Source organism: Aotus nancymaae, unplaced genomic scaffold (assembly GCF_030222135.1).
Source record: "Aotus nancymaae isolate 86718 unplaced genomic scaffold, 86718_ANA_hifiasm-v0.15.2.pri h1tg000036l, whole genome shotgun sequence".
In the NCBI taxonomy this organism is placed as follows: Eukaryota; Metazoa; Chordata; class Mammalia; order Primates; family Aotidae; genus Aotus; species Aotus nancymaae.
The window spans coordinates 91,703,150-91,726,951 of NW_026988450.1; the positions used below are offsets into that span (position 1 = coordinate 91,703,150).

The following is a 23,802-nucleotide window of genomic DNA, read 5'->3' on the forward strand; positions in this document are numbered from 1 at the left end:
ATCATCCAGGTTTTATGCCTCTTAACCTTTTCACTTTTTTTTCTTCGTGCTTTAATCTGCAAGACTCCCTCAACTGAATGCTCCATCTTGTTAATGCACACTTCAGTGTGTCTCTGCTGTCACTCGGCCTGTCTCTCTTTCATGGCGGTGGGCTTCCTCAGGCATCTGGCACTTCTTCAGTTCACACTAGTTTTCTGGTTTTGAATTCTGCACCTGAGTTTCAGGATTCAACAGCACTCTCAGATGAGTGCAGCCTCAGGTTATGTGGGCCTTGGCTTCTCCCATGGCTTCTTAAGAACTTCCTTGTTTATTTCTGTGATCTCAGGTGCCCCCCTTTATGACTTCAAGCCCAACTCTATAGACAGTAATTTCATTTCTCTATCTGTTCTATCATTTATAAGGGCACAGCATGGAGGGGAGGGCCTTTCAGACATTTTTCTTGCCCCATTTTAAGTCCCTAAATTACACTTAAAAAAATACCAGCAAAACTTTTGCCTTTTATTTAGGAAGAGTAGAGAACTCTGACATGAGTTTGGAGTAGGCGAGTGTATGTGTGTTTGCGTGCCTAGGCCGTTTAAACTTGCTATGTAATGTATTTCAATAAATGTTTCAGTGTCGGTACAATGAACAATTCAACTTAATGATAGGCCGATCTGGAATCTCAGTAAAATTTACTTTGGGTGTTTTTTTTTAAGCATTAATATCTATAGGAAGACCTAGTAGGAGTGGCTGACAAAGGTTAATAAATATTATGAGAATATGCTTGTTTTTGATGTGAATGTTGTGGCTCAGGCCACCCTGAAATGAAATTCACAGGGTTGGTTTAGATGTCTTCTCCCACACCTCTCCTTACAATCTGCCTTACAAATGCAGACCCTCCCATCTGAGGCCTGGGTGTAACCCTCAAACATGACAGATGCCAGCAGGAAATATCCACCCTGCCTTAGCTGTAACTCTTGAGTCCTTGTCCATGATATCCTAAAAGGCCACCAGATGGAAACGTGAGGCTGTGAAAAGAGATGTACCACCCCTTGTAAATGGGGATTGACCCTGCTGCTTTCTTAAAAGAAATGGTCTTTATTGAACGTCAAACAAGCTTTGAGGAATTTTTCTTTGTTGAATGTAGAATAAAGAGGGCGTTACATGAATGCCTATGCATTTCGGCTTTGGAGAGGAATCCTTATATCCATTCCGGCAGCATGGAGATAAAAAGTCTGTCCTTCTGTATTCACATTTCGTTAATGTCACTTACTTCCTTTTCTCTCTCCCTGGTCTGTGCGGACCGTATCATCTCTACCTCTTCTCTTTCTTGTCCTCTTCTTTGCCGCCTGGAACCAACTTTTCATCCCTCTGGCCTTTGTCTCTTCCTACTTTCTGGCCATATGTGGACCAGAAAAATAATTATCAAAATGATTTGTTGTTTTACTTCTTACAAATATATGATCCTGTTTTCACTGCAAAAGCCAATGAGTAAGAATTTTTACCATTCCTTCACTGTAAAAAACAAAACTGAGGCCAGGAGTGGTGGCTCCCGCCTGCAGTCCCAGCTACTTGGGTAGCCAAAGCGGGAGGATTGCTTAAGCCCGGGGGGGTTGAGGCTGCAGTGACCTATGATTGCACCATTGCACTCCAGCCTGGGTGACAGATTAAGATACTGGGTAACTCTGTATCTTAACAACAACAAAACACCTGACAAAAAAACTCCTGCCCTCTGCCAAAACTAACAGAATTATTTAAAAAATCTTTTATTGAGTTATAATAATCCAACCCAAAATTGTACCTATTATCACTGTATGTCTCAAATAATTTTCACAAATAAAAAACGCAGTCATTTAACCAGGACTCAGATCAGGAAATGGAACATTACCAGCGTCCCTGAAACCTCGTTCTGTCCACATCCAGTCTCTACCTTCCTCTCATCTGAGGGCAATCATCACCCAGACTTCTGATAGCACAGATTAATTTCACCTGTTTTTGTGCTTTATAAAAATGGAATGAAATGTCCTAGTTTTTGTTCCTCTTGGAGCTGACCTGAGACAAGGATTTGGTGACAGTTCCTTTATTTGGGAGACAGAGGGCCCACTGGGTGGGACATGAAGAAGTGAGCCAGGAAAAGGCAGGCAGCAGCCAATTTAAAAAATATGTTACAAGGCCAGGCGCGCCGGCTCACCCCTGTAATCCCAGCACTTTGAGAGGCTGAGGCAGGCAGATCACCTGAGGTCAGGAGCTCCAGACCAGCCTGGACAATATGGTGTAACCCCATCTCCACTAAACATACAAAAATTAGCCAGGTGTGGTAGTGCATGCCTGTAGTCCCAGTTACTCCAGAGGCTGAGGCAGGAGAATCGCTTGAACCGGGAAGGCAGAGGTTGCAATGAGCTGAGATCGTGCCACTGCACTCCAGCCTGGACCACAGAGTGAGATTTTGTCTCAAAAAAAAAAAATAAATAAAAGTGGGCTGGGTACGGTGGCTCACGCCTGTAATCCTAGCACTTTGGGAGGCCAAGGTGGGTGGATCACCTGAGGTCAGGAGTTCAAGACCAGCCTGGCCATAATAGTGAAACCCCATCTTAAAAAAAAAAAGTGTTAGGAAGCAAATAATCACAGTGGGTGACTGGAGCGGCAACCTCTGGAAAATGCTGCCAATATGCTCCTTGGAATTATGCTACTCCAGAGGGAAGGGGGACTTGCTTGTCCCACTAATGTCCCTTTTCTGCTCCAGCGTCCTACACAAGATGCTGCTTTGCATTTAGTTGTTGCAGCCCCTTAGTCCCTTTTAATCTAGGACAGTTCCTCTGTCTTTTTTTAAATTTCACGACCTTGATAGCTTTGAAGAGTACTTCCCAGTTATCTTGTAGGTTGTCCCTCATTCGAACAAAATTGGGTTTGTCTGCCTTACTTCCTGTCTGAAGGAAAGTAAACTAAGGCACAGAGAGAGTAAGTAAGTTGCTTAAGGTCACACAACATATATGTAATAGAGGCAGGACTTGAATCCGGATCATCTAGCTCTGGAGTGCTGTGTCTTAACCACTAAGCTACAGTGAGTTCTTAAACTGTAACATACAACAATTAGTCAAATTATTGTATGTTACATAGTGGTAGCAGGTGTTCTTATCTGGAAAGGTTTTTTTTTTTTATGGTTTTTACAAATATTAGAAATTACATTAATATGTTAAATTAAATATATATATATAGACCTCGCAGTGGCTCACACCTGCAATTGCAGCACTTTGGGAGGCCAGGGTGGGTGGATCATGAGGTCAGTAGATGGAGACCATCCTGGTCAACATGGTGAAACCCGGTCTCTACTAAAAATACAAAAATTAGCTGGGCATGGTGGTACCCACCTGTAGTCACCGCTACTCGGGAGGCTGAGGCAAGAGAATCGCTTGAACCTGGGAGGCAGAGGTTGCAGTGAACTGATATCACACTGCACTCCAGCCTGGACAACAGAGCGAGACGGAGGCAGGGTTCAAGCGATTCTCCTGCCTCAGCCTTGCCAGTAGCTGGGATTACAGGTGTGCGCCACCACACTCAGCTAATTCTTGTATTTTTAGTAGAGACAGGGTTTCATCATGTTGGCCAGTCTGGTCTCAAACTCTTTTTTTTTTTTTTTGAGTATCCCCACAGTTTATTTTTGTTTCTTTTTCTTTTTTAACAGAAGATTCCCAAACTAGAGTGTCCCCACAGTTTAGAGGCCTTCTGGGGGAACGACTTGGGGTTCACCTTGCTGTATTTAGCTGATCCTTTGAACTTCTTGGAGGCCTTGAAAAAGGAATGCAGCCTGAACGAACTCTCTAGAAACCCCCAGCCCTGCCCAGGTGGACTGGACAAAAAGCATGGGTGTTGATGGGTGGAATGGGAGCAGAGAGGCACCCGGGGGACACTGTAGGAAGTTCCTCAGGGTTAGAGGCTGCACTCGTGGGAGGGGACCACCGGGGCAGCCTGGCATCCTTGATCCCTGCCCACTCCCTGCCCCAGTGAACCAAGAAACCAGGCAGTCAGGTTCTGGGGGCTGCTTTTATGGGGACGACCTGACAGAGGGCATGGTCCATACAAAACCAGGAACAATACATACATATATATATTATATACAGAGACGCGGTCCTCCAGACAGCTGGACAGGGTGGCCACTGGTCCAAGCAGCCAGCAACAGTCCCGCCAACCCGGTTCCGCCCCCTCCATCTTCCGGGGTGAAGTGCGTGGGCCCAGGACTGAGATGGCCAGCTCCTTCAGGGGATGGGGGCACATCTGGGGGTAGGAAGGGGTGGGGACAAGAAATACTGATAGAAGTCATGGTCTATTTACAGGGGACTAGAAGCCAAAACGGATGGGATGGGTGGTCTGTTTTTAAAAAATGAACAAAAACCCAGATTTAGGGCAGAGGCATGAAGTGGCAAAATGAGATGGATTCTGAAAGGGGAGGGGACCTGGGGGGGCCTCACCTCCCTTGGTCCGAGCCCCAATTTGGGGTTAAAGTGGGGAAACAAAGTCGATTTCACTTAGAAGGCAGGCTTCCAGCAGGGCAGCCCTGGTCTCCAAAAAGATGAGTAGTAGTAAAATTTTGCCCTCCAGTCAAAACATTGGAAAAACAGTGGGGGGTGGGGGTGGGGTGAGGCTGACTCCCTTCGATATCAGTACAAGGCTTCCAGGCATCACCTTGGGCTGGGCAGGCAGAGCAGAACAGGATAGGCCCTGGCTCTCCAGTGAGAAATGGTCCCCTTGCCTAAGGCCAGGGCCTCTGTAGCCAGGTCCCCCAAGCTGACCTCCTCTCCTCCCTGGCATTCCCAGCCTTGACAAGGAAACCTAGACCCGACAGGCCACATAAGAGTTCCAGGGGGAGGTTATGGCTATTTGGCACCTGGGAGAGGGGAGGCACAAGGAGAAATTGAGGGCAGCTGCCCCAGGAAATGGGGAGCTGGGGACCAGGTATCCTGAATTCTCCCTTCTTCCTACTCTCACTCCCCTGTTCCCGAAGCACACAGGAGAAATCAGTGCAGGGCCAGGGCCAGGGCCAGGCCCAGCCCCCGGGCTCTGGTGGGGACTCTATCCCTCCCAGGACAGGGAAAGGGGATGGGGGAGGTTTTGAGGCAACCCCCCACCCCCAAGGCAGGAAGGTCAGAATGCAACAGAGACAGCACAATGATGGGGGAGAGGGAAGGGCCGAGAAGGTAGAATCTCAAGTCAAGAGGCCCAGAGGCCACCCAGGTGCCCCATGGGCAGGGAGCAGCCTCCAGTTGGCGAGATGCTGGGAGAGCCCCAGCCCCGTTCCAGTCCAGAGACAAACGCTGGAGTGTGAAAAGTCTGGCAGTTTGATCTGCAGGTGCATGTGTCCTACCACCAGGCCAGCCCTCGGCAGCCCTCAGCCTCTATGCCTCAGCCCCATGGGGCAAGAAAGAGCCACCCTTCCGGCCACCTCTGTCTGCCCAAGCCATCTTAAGGGGGCCTGTGATATGAGCCCTCTGGTCCCTGAAGCTGGGGGAGGTGGGGTGGAAGGGTGGGGGGAGTTGGGGCACCTGTCCCCAGGCTGGTGGGGGAGGGGTGGGGTGTTGAGGACAGGGGAGGGAGGACAGTGGTAGGGGGTTAATTATTGTCCAGTCAAGGAATGATTCCTGTTAAGTAGAATTGGAATTCCTCAGTGTTTGCAAGTTTCCTTCTAGTTCTGAGATCTTGTCCAGGAGCTTGTCCATCTCCTCCTTTCTGGCCAGCTCCGATTCCTCCAGAACCTGACGCTGTGCCGTCTCCTTTTTCAGGAACTTGATCTCCTTCTGCTGGTAGTCCTTGATGAGGCGCTTAGCCTTGCTGTACTTGCACTCCAGGGCCTGGTACTGTGCCTGGGTCTCCCGCAGGTGCTCATCTACAGCCTGGCACAGGCTCTGGGCCTCGCCCCAGTAGCCTTCCAGTTTCTCCATGCACTCCTTGTTCTCCTCCACGCTCTGCTCCAACTGGGCCTTCTCCACCCGCCAGCGCCCCTTCTCCTGTTCCAGGCTCTGCAGCTTTCTTTTCAGCTGCTGGATCTCTGCCTCGGTGACCGCATGCTTGATCTGGAGCTCCTTGAACTTGTGCACCAACTTCTCGGGCTCCATGTCCACAGGGGACAGCGCGTCCTCGTTCTCCGCTAGCTCAAACACCTCAATGGCCATCTCGCCACCTGGGAACGTGGGGCTCAGCTCCTCGTCCTCATCAGTGGCGTACTCTCCCGTCTCCTCGTCATCCTCCCCATACTGGGCATATCTTTGCTCCATCATCTCCCGCTGCCATCGCTCCTGCTCCAAAGTCTGCTGAATTAGCTGGGCCACTTCGCTCTGCTCTCCTGGCCGCTCCCGGCCAATCATAAACCGCACTCGGCCCTTGGTGTTCTGGAGCACGGATGCCGCAAAGCTCTGGGTCATTCCCACCAGACTCGTTCCATCCACCTTACCAGGAGGTCGTTCACCTGGATCCTGCCATCCCAATGAGCCGCACTGCCCTCCGTCACTGTCTTGACGAAGATGCCCAGCTTCTCCAGGCCCATGTCCGCTCCGGCCCCCATGCCGATGATGCTGATGCCCAGGCCCTCGGAGTCCTTCTCCAGCTCCATAGGGAACAACTCCAGCCTCTCCACCTGCTTCTCCAGCTCGTACTCAGCAGAGGCCGCCATGGGATCCACATCCTCGTTGCGACGATCGTAGTCCTCATTGGAGTAGGTGCTGAACACTTGGATCAGGGCGCCGGATCTTCCGGCTCGGGGCCGGGTTCTCCTCCGAGAGCCCCGGGATCTCCACGCACTCCGACTCGGGCTCGTAGGGGGGCTCCCCATCCTCCTCGTCTTCTTCGTCGTCCTCCTCCAGGGCACTGCCCGCAGAGTCCTCACCGAGCCCACTGTAGGCGCTCACGTCCACCAAGTCCACCTCCGAGAAGTCCTTCTTCTTGGATTCATCTACCTCCTCGGGGGCCACGTCCGGGGCCCGGCCATTGCCCACCCTCCGCTCTGGCGGCGCTACCACCGCCGCCGCCTCCTTCTCCGAGGCCGCTTGGGCCTTTGGCTCTTCGGGCGAGGGGCTGGCTGCGGTTGCCACGGTGCCGCCATTCTCCAGGGCCACGTGGACCGTCACCTCGGCCTGGATCACCTCCCCGGGCGCCGACTCGGCCTCCGACTCCCCGCTCTCCTCCACCTCCACCGGCTTAATCTTGCGCACCTCCCGGTGCTTGGGGGGCGGCCGGGCGGGGGCCACTCGGTGCTGCGGGGGCTGCTGCCCTGTGGGACAGCGCTCCTTCTCGGCTGGGGCATCCCCCGACGGGGCGGGCGGCGGCGGCTGGAACACCCGGGACTGCTTGCTGACCAGCTTCGAGCTGACCTGGCGCCCCCCTACGGCCCTGGGGAGCCCGGGCCCGTGGTGGAGGCCGGTCCTCGAGTCGGCCTTCTCGAAGACTGCGCTGAGTGGGATGACCATCGGGGACACGGCGTCGGGATCGAGCTTTTCCAGCGCCTCGGTGCTGCCGTTGAAGCGCACCACCACGTCCAGCTCCTCCGGTCCTGCAGGTCGGCGCCCTCCTGTCTCAGCGGCCGCCTTGTCGCCGCCTGCGGCTTCCGGGGCGCTCCGTTCGAACAGCTTCCGCGTCTCCTGCAGCCGGGACGGCGGGTGCGGCGGCGGCGCGGGCTGCGCGGAGGGCGCGGGCTTGGAGTCGAAGCGGCTCACGCGCTCCGACACGCTGATGCCCAGCTTCAGCAGGGCGCTGTGGTCCACGTTCTAGTTCAGGCTGCTGGCCCGCAGCAGCGACAGGCGCACGCCGCGCTCGGACGCCCGCGGGGCCCGGGCCAGGCCCGCGCCGCCGCCCGCCTCGCCCGAGGGCCTGCCGTCGTGCACATCTGCAGGAACATACGTTTGATGCGATGGACGTTGGAGCCATATTTCTTGTGGTGGGCCCCCTTGGGTACCTCGTCGGGCCCGGGCGCGTCGGGCGGCTTCAGTGCCTGGATGCCCGCCTCGTAGGCGCTGCGGTACGGGGAGGCGCTCCAGAGAGGACCCCCGGTCCCCCGCGGCTCCGTCTTCATCATGGTGGGGGGGAGCCGGATTCGCATTCCCCCGCTATCCGCTCCCCACCTTAACAGGCGGCTGGCCAAGTCGGGACCACCGCCCCCTCCTCCCGATAAAAGAAACCCCAGGAGGCCTTTTTTAGGGTCCCCCAAAACCAAGCTGCCAAAAACAGTTAATCCCGCTTTTTTAAAAAAAATCTCCAAGAGCCCTGTGTGTCGCCTCCCCCAATCAAGCTGCCGAAAACAGCCAACCCCGCTTTGAAAGCCCGAGCGGCCTGGTACTGTGACCCCCACCCAAATTAGCACAGGGGTGGCTGGGGCTGGTGGGAGCGAGCGCCCTGCCCGCGAAGCAGCCGCGGCGTCGCCGGCTCGCATCGTCCGAGGCAGTGTCAGCGGGGCTGGCAGCCAGGGCGTTCCCCAGTCCGGCCGGAGGCCTCGGCTTGTGGCGGGGCCCGGCACCCCGGCGCCCATGGCTGCTCCCCCGGCCCGGGCCGCTCCGCTGCCTCGCCTCCCTCCCTCCCTGCCGTGCCCGGAGCCTCGGTCTTTCTCTGGCTCTGCCCGAGCGGCTGCTCGGTCTCAAACTCTTGACCTCAAGTGATCCACCCAACTGGGCCTCCCAAAGTGCTGTAAATACAGGCATGAGCCATCGTGCCCAGCCTATATATTAGATTTTTAAGTGGAAGATCACTTGAGTCCAGGAAATTGAGGCTACATGCCGCTGCACGCCAGCGTGGGAGACAGAGAGACATTCTGTCTCAAAAAACAAAAACTCCAAACAATTGTGTTCTAAGTAGGATATGGAGTAATCATGACCTTTAGCACTGTACTGCAGCAGTCTATCATCTAATAAGTGATTGTGTGATCTAAATTCACAATATGGGGTGATTCATAATGCTACAAAGTTGGTTTGTTTAAAATTAAAGCTTAATATAACTAAATAAATCATTATTTTAATAAAACCAGCATGCCATGTGAAAACAAAATCCACATACAGAAATCATCTCATTTATAGGGAGAAGATACCTCACTGTGCAATAGTTTTCTCATCTGAAATAAAGAAGTGTAATAGAGCCTATTTCACAGAATTATGTGCAATTAAGGAAATAATATGTGGAGAGCATTCAGAAAAGCTTGGCACATGAAAAGCACTCAAGAAGTGTACATGTCCTCGGCATAATAAATATGTAGGAAAAATCCACAAGGAATATTATTCTCAATGGAGAAACAATTGAAGGCTTCTCCCCTAAGATCAGGAACAAGACAAGGTGCCCACTTTCACCATTTCTATTCAATATAGAACTAGAAGTTGTAACCAGACTACTTAGGCAAGAAAAATAAATAAAAGGCATTCTGAGTAGAAAGGAAGAAGTAAATTATCTTCATGTTTGTAGGTGACATGATCTTACATGTAGAAAACCCTAACTTACACAAAATACCTGTCAGAGCTAATAGTGGAATTCAGCAAAGTGGCAAGATACAAAATAAACACTTTTGGCTATTACAAATAATGTTGCTGTAAATATTTGCATACAAGTTTTTGTAGGTCCACCTTTTCACGTCTCTTGGGAGACGTGACTCAATCATGGTGTCAATGCAACCGGCAGTAAAAGTACATCATACAACAGGATCCTTTTTCTCTCACCATATTGACTAAAGCAAAGTGATTCTAGCACAACCTTTGTAAACCTAAGCCAAGTGTTCTGTGATGTTCCTTCCAGTTTTCAAATCTAAACTTTCACTATCACTATTTCAACTTCAGCATCACAGCCTTGGTGCCACATTGACCTGCTTGAAGCCCTTCCTGTAAAGGCTGTTTTTGTTCCTAAATCCTTGTTACACCGAAAGTGAAGCATTTCTTCCTGCATCATTGTTGAGCACTACGCACTGAAGCTCTGGGCCCCTGCCCTGTCCCACGTGGCCTGTGTAGTGCCAGCCATAAATACAGACACAAAGTGACTTATGGACCTTGCTACAAATTCCAAGTGAAGACAACAAGAGAGAAATGATGAAATCAGTAATAAAAATTATCAGTCTCTTTTCCTTCAATGTAGTATACTATATAGGTAATTACTTAGAGTGCCAACTGAAGAGGAAGACTTACCTAACACTTCTAGGACATCTCTGCTCCTATTTTAAGAGACTAATAATTTGGACACTTTTCATAGTCTTTGTAAATGGTTTTGTTTGTGTAACTGAAGTTCATGACATCATGTGAAGTACAGAACAACAGAGCTAATAATTCTTTGGCCTGCTTTCTCACCCACATACTCCTTATAATTTATTTGGTTTTCAATGATTCAAGCAATAGGATCCTACCACTTCCTATTGGCAGCAGTTTTACAGTTTGGTGGTCCCAAAGGTTAGTTCTTCATGCCTAATATGCAGTTGGAGTAGTTTTGTTTTTTTGGTATTTTGTCCTTTAAGTTCTGGGGTACACGTGCAGAACATGCAGGTTTGTACATGGGTATGCACATGCCATAGTGGTTTGCTGCACCCATCAACCTATCATCCACATTAGGTATTTCTCCTAATGCTACCCTCCCCTAGTCCCTTACCACCCAACAGGTCCCAGTGTGTCCTGTGACCATGTATTCTCATTGTTAGACTCCCACTTATGAGTGAGAACACATGGTGTTTGGTTTCCTGTTCTTGTGTTAGTTTGCTGAGAATGATGGTTTCCAGCTTCATCCATGTCCCTGAAAAGGACATGAACTCATCCTTTTTTATGCTGCATAGTATTCCATGGCATATGGTGTATATGTGCCACATTTTCTTTATCCAATCTGTCACTGATGGGCATTTGGGTTGGTTCCAAGTCTTCACTATTGTGAACAGTACCACAATAAACATACACGTGCATGTGTCTTTATAGAAGAATGATTAATAATCCTTTGGGTATATACCCAGCAATGGGATTCCTGGGTCCAATGATATTTCCAGTTCTAGATCCTTGAGGAATCACCACACTGTCTTCCACAAAGGTTGAACTAATCTACATTCCCACCAACAGTGTCAAAGCATTCCTATTTCTCCACATCTGTTGTTTCTCCAGGATCTGTTGTTTCGTGACTTTTTAATGATCGCCATGCTAACTGGCGTGAGGTGGTATCTCACTATGGTTTTGATTTGCATTTCTCTAATGACCAGTGATGATGAGCTTCTTTTCATGTTAGTTGGCTGCATAAATGTTTTCTTTTGAGAATTGTCCATTCATATCGTTCGCCCACATTTTGATGGGCTTGTCTTTTTCTTGTAAACTTGTTTAAGTTCTTTGTAGATTCTGGATATTAGCCCTTTGTCAGATGGATTGCAAAAATGTTCTCCCATTCTGTAGGTTGCCTGTTCACTCTGATGATGTTTCTTTTGCTGTGCAGAAGTTTAGTTTAATTAGATTCCATTTGTCAATTTTGGCTTTTGTTGCCATTACTTTCAGTGTTTTAGTCATGAAGCCTTTGCCCATGCCTATGTCCTGACTAAAATCTATGTAATATTGATGAGATTATAAATCTGAAGTTTTAACACTAACAAAAAGAAACCCAGGTCATTTTGCTAAGTCTTGTTTCTATTTTGTTCCTGACAGTCAGTAGAAAGGCAGTTGTATTTGGTTATGTTAGTCCTATCTATTTTTGTTAATTTTATTATTTGCAAAAATGTTTTGTGTGTATTCTATTTATAGAAAGATAATGATATAACATTTTTGTTAAATATGTATATTATTTATGATAAAATGAAATGTGTTTTTGTTTCTTTGTTCCCAATTAATGTACATCAATTTTAACATACATTAAAGCAATAGCAAAGAAAATAAATGCCATAGAAGTCTCTTTTCATGTTTACATGTAGAGATACACTGCTTCCTAAGGATCTATAAGGAAAGATGTGGATTTTAATTCTAAAATCAGAGTTTCGGATGCACCTAAAATTTAAGCAGCAAAAATTTTATTAATCATTAAACTCAAGCAAATTCCAATCACAGAAGCAGAATGAATTAAAGCATGTTTTAATTGAATATGCTTCCTAGGTTTCTCCTGGCAAACCTGTTATTGTTTCATGATCCACTTGAAGAAATGAAGATACATGGGAAAATAGTCATTGCCCAAGAGAGCCTTCCATTTTATAAATGCTCGATTTATGCTGAAACAATCTGAATAGAAACAGTGCTTTTTTATGCGTCTGGTTGGAGGACAGAAAATCCTAAAACTTTCCTATACACCTGTTGGACCCACAACTTGCTATTGAGCTCCAAATCCAAATCAGGAAGCTCAGGCACAAACCGAGAGTTGGCTTCTCCCTAGTAATCTAAACAGATGCTTAGTGAGCCTCAGATGCATTTTCACACCACCTTCTGCTGATTGCTGCTTTGGCAAAATAAAGGTTAGCCACCAGTCTACCAAACGCCTGGTATGTCAGCATTCTCCATCATACTCTGAGACATGAGTATGAGCGAGACATGACTCTGTAAGTAGGAGCTTAAAGTGTTTCAGGGAGACATAAATCACTAGACATAAATCTAGTGAGAAGTGAATTAGTAATATATGAGAGCATGTCATTTCATGCCAAAGCAGGCGCTATGAACTTTGTTACATTAGTATGTAAGTTAAGGCAGCTGGGAGAGGCAGACTAGAAAATATAGCTGTTAAGCTAAGTCCTGAGAGAAGAGCAACTGCACCTTCCACCTTCCGCATGCAGGGCTCTCCTCAGCACATCTTCCCCATGCTTTCCCATTGCTCATTTTCCTCCAGTGGAAAGGAGGGAAAGGGCAAAGTCCACATGCTGAAGCAGAGGGGCTGGTGGACTTGGAAAGGTGGATAAATAGGTGGGCCCAGGATAATATTGGTGAGAATGCTGCTTTTTGTTCCTTCAGTTACAGAGCTCTTGAGCTCGTGGCTATAAGCATAGACTTGGGAGCGAGCCTGATTGGGAATTTAAGTCCCCACTTCACCTTTTATGAGCTCTGGGATCCTGGACACTCCACCTCTTACTATTCAGTTTTCTCATCTGGGAAAAGTAGATAACAGGACTTAAATCTTAGGATTCAGAAGCGTTAAAGGATTAACTCACGTTAAGGTAAGTGAAACGAGGGAGAGGCAACTGTTCAGACAAGGAATAAAAGGAAATTGACAGGACTAGAATTTCTATTTGAATCATTCAGGGTGTCTGCTACAACTTTAGATTCCTACGCCTTGGCCCGAGGAACGGAGATTCATTAGTTCGGGGACCCAAGATGCTGTTTTATAAAAAGAAACTTACAAAAAGTCACAAAAATTATGCAGCGTTTCTGTATGCCCTTACCATTTCCCCACTAATGTGAACATCTTGTATCGACATCGTACATTTGTAAAAACTAAAAAGTCAGTGTTGGCACGTTACTCCTAACTCCAGACTTCATCAGATTTTCCACTCACGCTCTTTATCTGTCCCAGGATCAAATCCAGGATACCACACTGCATTTAGAGAAGTTGCATTTTTCACAAGCTCTTCTAGCTGCTGAGAGGGAGGTGGATGGGGATCTCATCTTCAAAAACACTGGGACATTTAGAGGCCCGAACCAAAATTGCTGCATTCCCAAGTTGGGGAGGTGAAATGCAATTGTGAAGAGCAGAATTGGTGGAGGAGATGAATACAGCAGACTGATTTTAGAATTAAAGAGGGAATCCTCTAGACTACGTGAGAGGGAGTTACCTTCAGAACAAGGCATTAATGCCGGGGAAAAGAGGTTTTGGAAGGAAGGGGTACAACCTCATCCTCAGGCTAGATTGAGAATGCCTAAGTAAGGCTGTGAGTAGGTCAGAATCAGCAAGTGCAGCAAATTGGGAACAGGTGTTTCAGAGAACACACACAGAGGACTCACATAAAGGAAATTAAAAGGGGTCAGTTAGCCTGCAAGCTACATGCAACCTGGGTGTTCTGGAACCTGGTGTTAATGCTTTGGCAGTGGGTCACAATGAAAAACATCAAGCACTGCCACAGTGCAAAGTAGCAGAAAGGGTAAGGGTGAGGCTGGGAAGATTTTGTTTAAGGAGAGTTCTAAGGGTCTTGGGTGAAGCAGGGGTTGGAAGGGGAGGTGGATAAAGCACTCTGACTGTGATCAGTTGTCACACTGAGGAGACACAGGAGTCCCCAGCTCGGGTGACAGGTAAATGTTCGTAGAGTTGAGAAGGTGAGGATAAAGCAATATATATTTTTAAGAAGCCAGCAGCCTGTTTTTGGAATCCATGGAGGTTTTTTTTAAGGAGATACCACCCATATTTTACTAAAGACCTTAGGTTCTAGGCCTATCACTGAGTTTTCCTAATCACAGTCCAATTGCTCAGCTTCCTTACAGCAGTTCTAAGAGTCACCTAACCTGTTCCTTCTCAAAGAACGTTAACCATTTTTCACTGGACTCAAGATTCTTATAATGTCTATACCACTTTTCTTTCCCACTAAGTTGTTCTTTACCCTAGAAATCCTAAACCACAAGCTGATATTCTTTAAATTTCACATTAAGTACAAGTTCTGTCACTTGTCAAATGCATTTGAAAAAGTTCAACAGAAATTGCTGGAGAGGATGTGGAGAAATAGGAATGCTGTTACACTGTTGGTGGGAGTGTAAATTGGTTCAACCATTGTGGAAGGCAGTGTGGCAATTTCTCAAGGATCTAAAAATAGAAATTCCATTTGATCCATCAATCCCATTACTGGGTATATACCCAAAGGATTATAAATCATTCTGTTATAAAGACACATGCACATGTATGTTCATTGTGGCACTGTTTACAATGGCAAAGACTTGGAACCAACCCAAATGCCCATCAGTGATGGACTGGATAAAGAAAATATGGCACATATACACCATGGAATACTATGGAGCCATAAAAAATGGGGAGTTGTGTCCTTTGCAGGGACATGGATGAAGCTGGAAACCATCATTCTCAGCAAACTGACACAAGAACAGAAAACCAAACACCACATATTCCCACTCGTAAATGGGTATTGAACAATGAGACCACATGGACACAGGGAGGGGAACATCACACACTGGGGTCTGTTGTGGGGTCGGGAGTTAGAGGAAGAATAGCAGGGGATGGGGAGATTGGGGAGGGATAACATTAGGAGAAATACCTAGTGTAGGTGACGGGGGTGATGGATTCAGCAAACCACTGTGGCATGTGTAACAACCCTGCAAGTTCTGCACATGTACCCCAGAACTTAAAGTACAATAAAAAAAAATAAAGAGAGAGGAAAGAAAGAAAAAAGAAAGCAAGAAAGAAAGAAGAAAGAAAAAGAAAGGAAAGAAAGAAAAAGAAAGTGAAAGAAAGAAAAAGAAAGAAAGAAAAAAAGAAAGAAAGAAGGAAATTGCCTTAGCAACCTGTGTCCTAGGAGGCAGACTTCACTGAAGGCCTCCTAGATCTTTTGCATTGATCACTGGCACAACGCTGGGCCCAACCAGGTAAATAAGTGTCTGGCCATTAAACTTAAGGTCATTTAATCCTTAACTTGATAGATTCTGGGTGTTTTCTACAAATCTGCATAGAAACTAGCACTTACCTGGGAGATTTCTCTGCCAGTTGTCAAAGGATTTTCCAAGTAGTTCCATACTCAAGGATGCTGTGCGATGGAAAAATGAAGCCACAGAAATCTTAAATGTGTTAGGAAAAGGGCTGGGTGATGAAAGATTCTAGCGAATCTGCACACCGCAGCAAAGTGTTTCCAGAAACACTGCATAACCTAAATACAGAATCAAGAATAATTTGGCTTTTGGTTAAGATTGGCTTTGGCATGTTTTTTTTTAAACCAAGGAATAGTGTATTTAGAAATGTGGGAAAACTACATCAAAAAAATGAACTTTGAGTTGCAATAAAATCAGACAGTGTTGCTGGATTTCAGTAATGTATGGGCATCTAGGTTACAAAAAGAGAACATGTGAATAAAATACCAGGATAAAATTTCTCTAGAAACGTTGAGCTTTAACATTACATAGTTCACCTCAGAATAAACTATATAGAACCGTCAATAGGCAACCGCTTTTATGCTACAAAAATGGCCATTTCACTTACTTCAAATCCATATTTCAGATCTTTGTCTTTTCTTTGTAATGAAGATGTAAACGTTTTAGTTCACACTATACCAGAGTTAAAATTTCACTGGTGTCTGTATTACAAATGTTAAAATAATCCTAAAAATGAAAGTAAATTTGAGCTTTGGTTGTCAATCTTTTTCATAGTCTTATGTTAGAGAACTAATCTTTCCCAGGTATCAAACTCTATGAAATCTGCCATAGTTACCACCTACTACTAACTTAGTTTCCATGTCCCGTAACAGTTGTCAGAGAACCTACCCACTTTCAGTGACATTTATATTCTTATTCCAACTTGACCTCATTTTTCATTTATCAAAATGACTATATTGCCTTCTGGAATTTAAGCCAAAGGAAAGAACGATATTACTGGTCCCTATTCTATTGATTTACTCTATTTTTGTCACCTAGGCTGAAGTGCAGGCATGATCACGCCTCACTGCAACCTCTGCTTCCCAGGCTGGAGTGATTCTTGTGCCTCAGTCTCCCAAGGAGCTAGGACCATAGGCAACTGCCACCATGCTCAGCTAATTTTTGTGTTTTTAGTAGAGAAGAGGTTTTGCCATGTTGGCCAGGCTGGTCTTGAACTGCTGGGTTCAAGTGATCTGCCCGTTTCAGCCTCTGAAAGTGCTGGGATTACAGGCATGAGCCACTGCACCAGCCCTTACTCTTGAAGTCAAGGATTTATGTCCAATGTCCCTTTGCCAAACTGGTTTTTAAATATTTGACTACTCATATATGTCACAACTTCTAGTTAATGTCATATTAATAAGGTGCAAACCATCTTATAAATAAGGATTCATCACTGACTTTTTCTTCTAAGTTACATCAGATCATTGATTCTAGTCTGCAGTTTATCAAGATAAGATGTTAAGTTGAAGATTTTACCTTAAATTCTAAGGAATTTTTTTAAAATGAAAAATTAAAATGGATAAGAGTATACCAATATTATCAGGATTTAGTGAGAATCACTGAAAATGAGTGGCTAGATTAGTTCTAAAAAAAGCCAGTGATTTTTAATTAAAATGTAAGCTTAAGTCACCCTCTGTATAGAGAAACTTTAACTCTACTTTCTGTACTTACTTTTTCTGTGTAACTGTTTGAAAACCTCCAACACCCTTGTTCTAATTCTACGGTATTCCTGGAAATCCTTTCTCTTTGGCATATTTAATTTTATGTTCTAATGTGTTTTTCCTCTCAGACACAATAATCAACTATTCAAAGATGCCATCTAATGCACTATGTTACTAAGTATTATGGCCAGAGAGTGATTTTAAGTGTAATAAATTATCTTATAATTGAAAAGAGCTTAAGCAAAAACAGAAACAAATATTATATCTTAAACACAGGCATGAATTAAACCAACTTGTGAATGGTTAAGGCAACTTACAAAAATGCTTTAAGACATACCAAGTGAGAGTAGGAAGGAAGACCCCTTCAATCCCTGACAATGCTGCATCTGCTCCTACTGGCTTTGGGAGTTGTTAGAGTCCCATGTTTTTTTTTTCAGAGAAAGTCTCCCTCTGTCCAGGCTGGAATGAAGTGGCATGATCTTGAATCACTGCAACCTCTGTCTTCCTGATTTAAGCGATTCTCCTGCCTCAGCCTCCTGAGTAGCTAGGACTACAGGCACCTGCCACCACACCCAGCTAATTTTTGTATTTTTAGTAGAGACAGGGTTTTACCATGCTGGCCAGGATAGTCTTCATCTCTTGACCTCATGATCTGCCCATCTCAGCCTCCCAAAGTGCTGGGATTACAGGCTTGAGCCATGATGCCCAGCTGAGTCCCATGTTTTAATAGGAATACTGCATTGATTCCAAATGCATGTGCAGCAATATTGGGAGAAAAAAATAGGAAAGAAACAGAAAAGTTATCTTTAACATTTAAAAAGCTTTTATTGTTTTAAAAGCCTTACATAATTCACAGCTATCAGCCCACACACTAAGGAAGTCTCTGTGCATAGGCAGAAGGAACCTTCACTTTGAAGAGGCATCTATAACTGTGTTTACATTAAAACAGACAGAAGAGTGTAAGAGTGTGTTGTTGCCCTGACAAGGTCTTAGTTGTCCTTGAGTTAACTTGAATTGAGGTGTTTCTTCTTTTGAAAATATGAAGTTTTCTAGTTCTGTAGCAGGAGAGGTGGTATTTTCCTGTCTTTTTAGATGAGGGGTTCAGATGTTACATTACCCCTCATTTCTTCCTTTAGGAGAGGATGGCCTTAGCGCACTGAAGATTAGTTAAATCATCAGCACTCAAAAGACCTGTTCTTGGCAGCACTATCTACGTCTCTGTCTTTTCCCATCCTTGAAAAAGCCTAAGAATGTCAAACAGAAAAGAGGTACAATTTTAAAAAGGGTTCCAACTTTTTAACAGTCACCACTGATAATAAGCCACACATGCAGACTTCTTTAGGTAGTTCAGTTACAGCTACTTAGGCTGAGGTTTACACTGCCAACTTCTGTCAACTCACTAAGGTAATCTCAGGGCTAGAATTAGATTGCTGGAGCAAAGGGGGGCTTGTTTCATTAAGTTACTTAAAAATTAGCTTCCCAAAGATGTCACAGTATTGTGACAGGCTTCTAACAGCAGCATCATCTGTTACCTGTGCACTTGTTCCTTAAATGTAATGAACACAAACTTTTGCAAAAAGTTAGTTTATTAATCTATTCAAATTCTACCAATTTGTAGGAATTATATACTCAAAGCAAATTTTAATGAGGCAGGCATGTGCTGGATTGTATTGGAATGTCAATGAAGTCTAATGACTAAACCATCAAAAGGCACTACACTACACTTGCACATTAATTATGGTAAAAAAGTATTATTTTAAAGTACTTCCAGGGTACTACAGAGCATGCCTATTTTAAATGTTCAACCTTGTCAGCTGTATTTTTACTGTGTAATTACCAAAAGTCACAAACCATAAATATTACTTAGTCCCATGAAAGTTATAAAAGTTATCATTTCCAGTAAAATCCCATGTACTTCCTGCATCCAATACTTCAGACACACACACCTCATACAGTCTAAGTGCAGGTCTCTCGGCTTAGACACTAATGGTTTGTCTAACAAACCCATGGGACTGACTGCACTGCAGTATACACAGTAGAAAATGACATAAATTTGCAAACTGAGTAATAAAAAATAGTCAAGAGTGGTAAGTGCATTATATAATGATGTCTATTCCTAGACATCATTAGGAATAAAATGGCAAGAAATCACTTCTGTATGATTATCTGAAAGGGCAAAGGTTCAAAAGCAAACCATTGACAATGAATTAAACTTGATTAAAACATATATATTTTTTTCAGGCGGAGTCTCACTCTGTTGCTCAGGCTGGAGTTCAGTAGCGTGATCTTGGCTCACTGCAACCTCCGCCTGTAGGGTTCAAGCAATTCTCCTGCCTTAGCCTCCAGAGTAACTGGGCTTACAGGCATGCATCACTACACCCAGCTAATTTTGTATTTTTAGTAGAGACAGTATTTCTTCATGTTGGTCAGCCTAGCCTCGAACTTCTGACCTCACGTGATCCACCCACCTCAGCCTCCCAAAGTGCTGGGATTACAGGCATGAGCCACTGCACTGGGCGGAAGCTTTCCATTTTTCTAATCATAACTTAATATGACTTAGTCACAGATGTTGGCACTGCCGACTGCAAATCCACTTAGTAACTTCATAGTCTTACCTCCGGCTTCTGTGTTCTTTCTCTGTCAAGGAGCTGAAGAGGCAAATCCGCATGGTCTTGTGCCAAAGTGCAAAGATCAAAGTAGTATTTGCTGTAAATGCTGCCAGGAACTTGGATATTATAATCAATTAGCTTCAAGAACTGCCTTTCCAACTCATTCCTGGGGAAGGAGAAACACAACAAAACCAACACAGGACCATGTTAGTTCACCGGGCCAGCTTCAAAAACATTATTCTCATTTAAGAAATGTGGTAAAGCCATCCCGTGCTCTAGTTTATTAGAACGCATGAAAGAACTCACACTGGACAGAACGCTTTCGATCGAAGTAATAACAAGAACGCATGCAACTTTCCCAGCTCTCTTTGAAAATAGAAAAAACTTGTATTGGAAAAAAACATGGATATAAAAAGTGTGTTAATACACTTGATTTTCTATTTCTGTGAAGAATGTCATTGTTTTTGCAGACTTGTGGAGGTACCACGTTGGTGGTCTCGGATAAAACCTGGAGGAATTCTCTGTATTAGCAGACAGGCTCCCTTCTTCCCTTACTTTCCCACAAATGAAGTCTGTCTCTCTGTGCTAGGCTGCCTGGAGCTGGGAGAGGAGCGATACAAGCACCCCTGTGGCCACGACCTCTGGAACAGCACTAGGTCTGTCCAGACGGCACTAGGTCTGAAGTCAGCACAGCATTGTGACTGCACAAGGCCCACTGTAACATCTACCTGCTGCCACTTATGTCACTCAAGGCCCCGGGGCTCTACAATTAGCAGGTAGTGAAGCTAGCCAGGCTTCTGTCCTTCCCTTAAGTGCAGTAAGTTGCCCTGGTCCCTATGTGATAACCTGCTTGTCGTTGGCTTAAACCGACTCTCTCTTTCTTAGCTGAGAGCTGTTCAGGCTTCATGTTAGCTTCTTGAGCCAGACAGACTCCACCTTCGTGTCTTCATTTTAGTTATTCCCCTCATTAAGTAAGTAAATGCAGTATGTAGCTGGGGCAGGATGACACTGGGCACATCCCGGAGTGCATCTGCTGATAAGCGCCTGAGTTAAGCAGTTCCAGCAGAGCCTGGGAATGCAGTTGCTGTTGAGTACCCAGAGCCCCCCTATGTATAAATTGGATGTCTTTTTATGACAGCTCTAGCCCTCGCACCTGGTACTGTTTTATTTCTCACGTACCAGTTTATCTTTTAACTTTTTTGCTTACTCTGCTTCTGTGAAAAAATTGCTTCAGCTAGGTTCCCCCCTCCCTTTTCAAACTAGGGTATAAGAAACCCCTTAACTCTTTCTTGAGGGCCGAGAGAATTTTGGGTGTTAGCCACCTCTTGGTCACTGGCTAAAATAAAGGACTCATAATTCAACCTCAGAGTGTGGCTCATTCCTTGACTCACTTGGGTATAACACCTGGATGGGTTCAAAGGTGCTGCCTGGGAGCCTAGGCTGGAGTCATAAACCTTAGACATCTACCTGGTGTCCTGTTCTACCATGGCTGGAGCTGGCACTGAATCCACCAGGCAAATCCCTTCCCGCTCTTCCTTCCCTTTTCCCTAGGCAGAGTAGCCAGTCCCCACGCACATCATTGCAGTCCCATGGAGCTTAGTGCCAGGTCACCACAGATGTTCACTTAATAATACCCCACGGATGTTCACTTAATAATACCCCAAGGTATTAATCAGCTTGTGAGTGCAGCCTTCCCTGGAACTCATTCTTCAGGGCTGTGGGCTCCCCTCTGGACCAGGGTAGGTCCAGAGATGCCATCCAAGAGCCAAGGCCTGAATCGTGGACTCCTACAGCTCACCTGGTGCTCCGCTGACTGTAGCTGAGCTGGTATCTAAGCTCAAGGAAACTCCTCTTTACTCTTCCCTCACAGCATTTATCAAGCAGAGGGAGTCTCTCCTTGGAGCCACCGCAGCTGACCCAGCACATCTCTGTCTCACTCCAGGCCCATGGCATGTACTACCTGGTCATCACTGATGATGCTTCAGGGCCCAAGGGCTCTTTCATCAGCAAGAGATGAATCCTGCCATCACTGAGTCCTAGCAGGTTCCCTTCTGGCCCAGAGTTTGTCTAGAGATGCTATCCCAAAGCTGGGACCTCAGATGGGGGTTTCGTGACTCTGACCAGTGTCCTCTCCCACTGTGGCTGAGCTAGTATCCGAGTTGCAAGACAAAGTCCTCTTTCCTCCCCTCAAGCCGACGAAAGAAGTCTTTGTCAGAGCTGTGAGCTGCACTGTCAAGGGTTGAAGGAGGGGTGAGCAAACACTCCCTAGCTGCCCCAGCTGCTGTCTCCCAGGGTCCCATGCCCCTCCTGACACACTGGTTCCAAGCGCAGCACGGCACTTGAACTTGCCTAAGAGTTGCAGTCCTTGTGACCTAGACAGGCTTTCAGGTTTATTAAGGACCCCAGAGTATTTTATCCCACAGCAGCCAGGCTTTCACAACTCAAGTTCCATCCACTGGGATGAACAACTCCCCTATGGCTGGGGCGAGTCTAAATGTTTTTTTTTTTTCGGTGGGTGGGCATTGGGTGAGTTCAGCCTTGTTGTGCTTTCTGCTATGACAAGGGAGCACTGAGTTCAGGAAAAGTCCCACAGCTGCTGTGCTCTCCCTGCCCCAAGCATGTAGCCTCTCTCCTTGCCACAGGTTCACAGGGTGGCATCGGCAATACAAGACTGTCTTTTCTACACTGTTCAGTGCCTCTTTCAGTGATATGAAGTTAAACCCAAGTACTACGATCACTTACCTGATTTTTAGTTCTTATGAAGGTGCTTTTTTATTTAGACAGTTGCTAAATTTGTTATTCCTATGGGGAGCACAATTGGCACAGATTTCTATTCAGCCATCAGGCTCCACCTCTGTGACTGCATACATTCTGAATGACAGTCTTATCTGGAGTAATAGGCAAATGTGAAAAAAAAGAAAACCAAAAAGCCAAAACCTCTTGCCGGTGCCTGTCATAATCTTGATCTTCATATGCTGCTGAATGTCATCAAGAGGTGTTTTTTTCAGATTTTTCTAAGTGTCACCCACAAAGCCATTCTCTCTGTCTAGTGGACACTGTGAGAGCCTCTGCTGGAAATGCCTCCCTGGCTCACCCTGCCAACTAGCTCCAAGGCCCTTCCCTTTACAGCACTCAGGAGGCCAGAGTGGAAGAAAGACCCATGAAGCTCTTCTTTCAGTGTCATGTTGGTGCCAACCCCATGACTCAGCAAGATTTCTTGCACTCTCATGGATAACTTGCCCCTCCCACCCCCGCAAATGCTGCTGTGGTTGCACGAGTGCCCTGGGAACCTCCTGAGTGTGGCGAGCATTGGGTGATGCTCCAGCAATGTTTCTCAGACTGCCTGAGGGGAACACTGGAACTTCTAACTCATCAGCCCAATGATGCGACACTCTGAAGAGGGAGGGGACGGGGCACAGGGATCTGTGGCTATTCTGTATCTCAAGGTTTCTATAAAACAGATCTTCAGATAAAAGCAGGGAGAACACCAGCAAAAGCAAGTACACAATGTATGACTCAGGGTGAAGCTACAAATTTTCCCCAGTCCACAGGCCCCAGACCTGTCAATGGCCAAACAATGATTTCAAAGGCCAGACATGTGCTCCTTACAGAGAGACTGGAACTTGCAGACAGCTTGTAAAAAGCCATAAGGATATTTACTGTACTATTATTTTCTGGTAGTACACTGGTAAAATGTTTGCCAAAAATATCCACAGAAAAATATTTTTCAATTTATGAGCAGATTATTACAATAACAATTTACCAAGACCTACCAATGAGCAATGAAAATATGAACAGTTGTTCTAAAATGTGATGTTTATGCCCATTGCCATTATCAGTACAATGTAAACTTTAAAAATAGTTCTTAAAGTGTTAAGTTTACGGGACCAAAAAGTCTTGAGAAATGATTAGAAAGTTCACAAAGACAGCTGGGCATAGTTGCTCATGCCTGTAATCCCAGCACTTTGGGAGGCCAAGCAAGGCAGGTGGATCACCTGAGGCCAGGAGTTTGAGACCAGCCTGGCCAACATGGTGAGACCCCGT

General features: G+C 45.8%; 2 protein-coding genes across 3 annotated transcripts in view; both read right to left on the reverse strand.

The window, feature by feature from the left end:
* Nucleotides 1-5,495: 5,495 nt before the first annotated feature.
* Nucleotides 5,496-8,206, reverse strand: LOC135277995 (neurabin-2-like). Its single transcript, XM_064384153.1, is given in 4 exon segments — nucleotides 5,496-6,418; nucleotides 6,421-6,710; nucleotides 6,712-7,828; nucleotides 7,831-8,206. Coding segments are annotated over 4 exon segments (2,442 nt in total). The 5' UTR covers nucleotides 8,063-8,206; the 3' UTR covers nucleotides 5,496-5,615.
* A 9,743-nt stretch (nucleotides 8,207-17,949) lies between these two features.
* Nucleotides 17,950-23,802, reverse strand: part of LOC135278070 (uncharacterized) — a 37,114-nt gene continuing 31,261 nt past the window's right edge. For both annotated transcript variants that reach the window (XM_064384686.1, XM_064384685.1), the window contains exons 14-15: nucleotides 19,765-19,924; nucleotides 17,950-18,393 (exon numbers count right to left, since the gene is read on the reverse strand). In XM_064384686.1, the coding sequence (XP_064240756.1) occupies nucleotides 18,325-18,393; nucleotides 19,765-19,924 (229 nt within the window). In that variant the 3' untranslated portion in view covers nucleotides 17,950-18,324. The remainder of the gene's footprint in view (nucleotides 18,394-19,764; nucleotides 19,925-23,802) is intronic.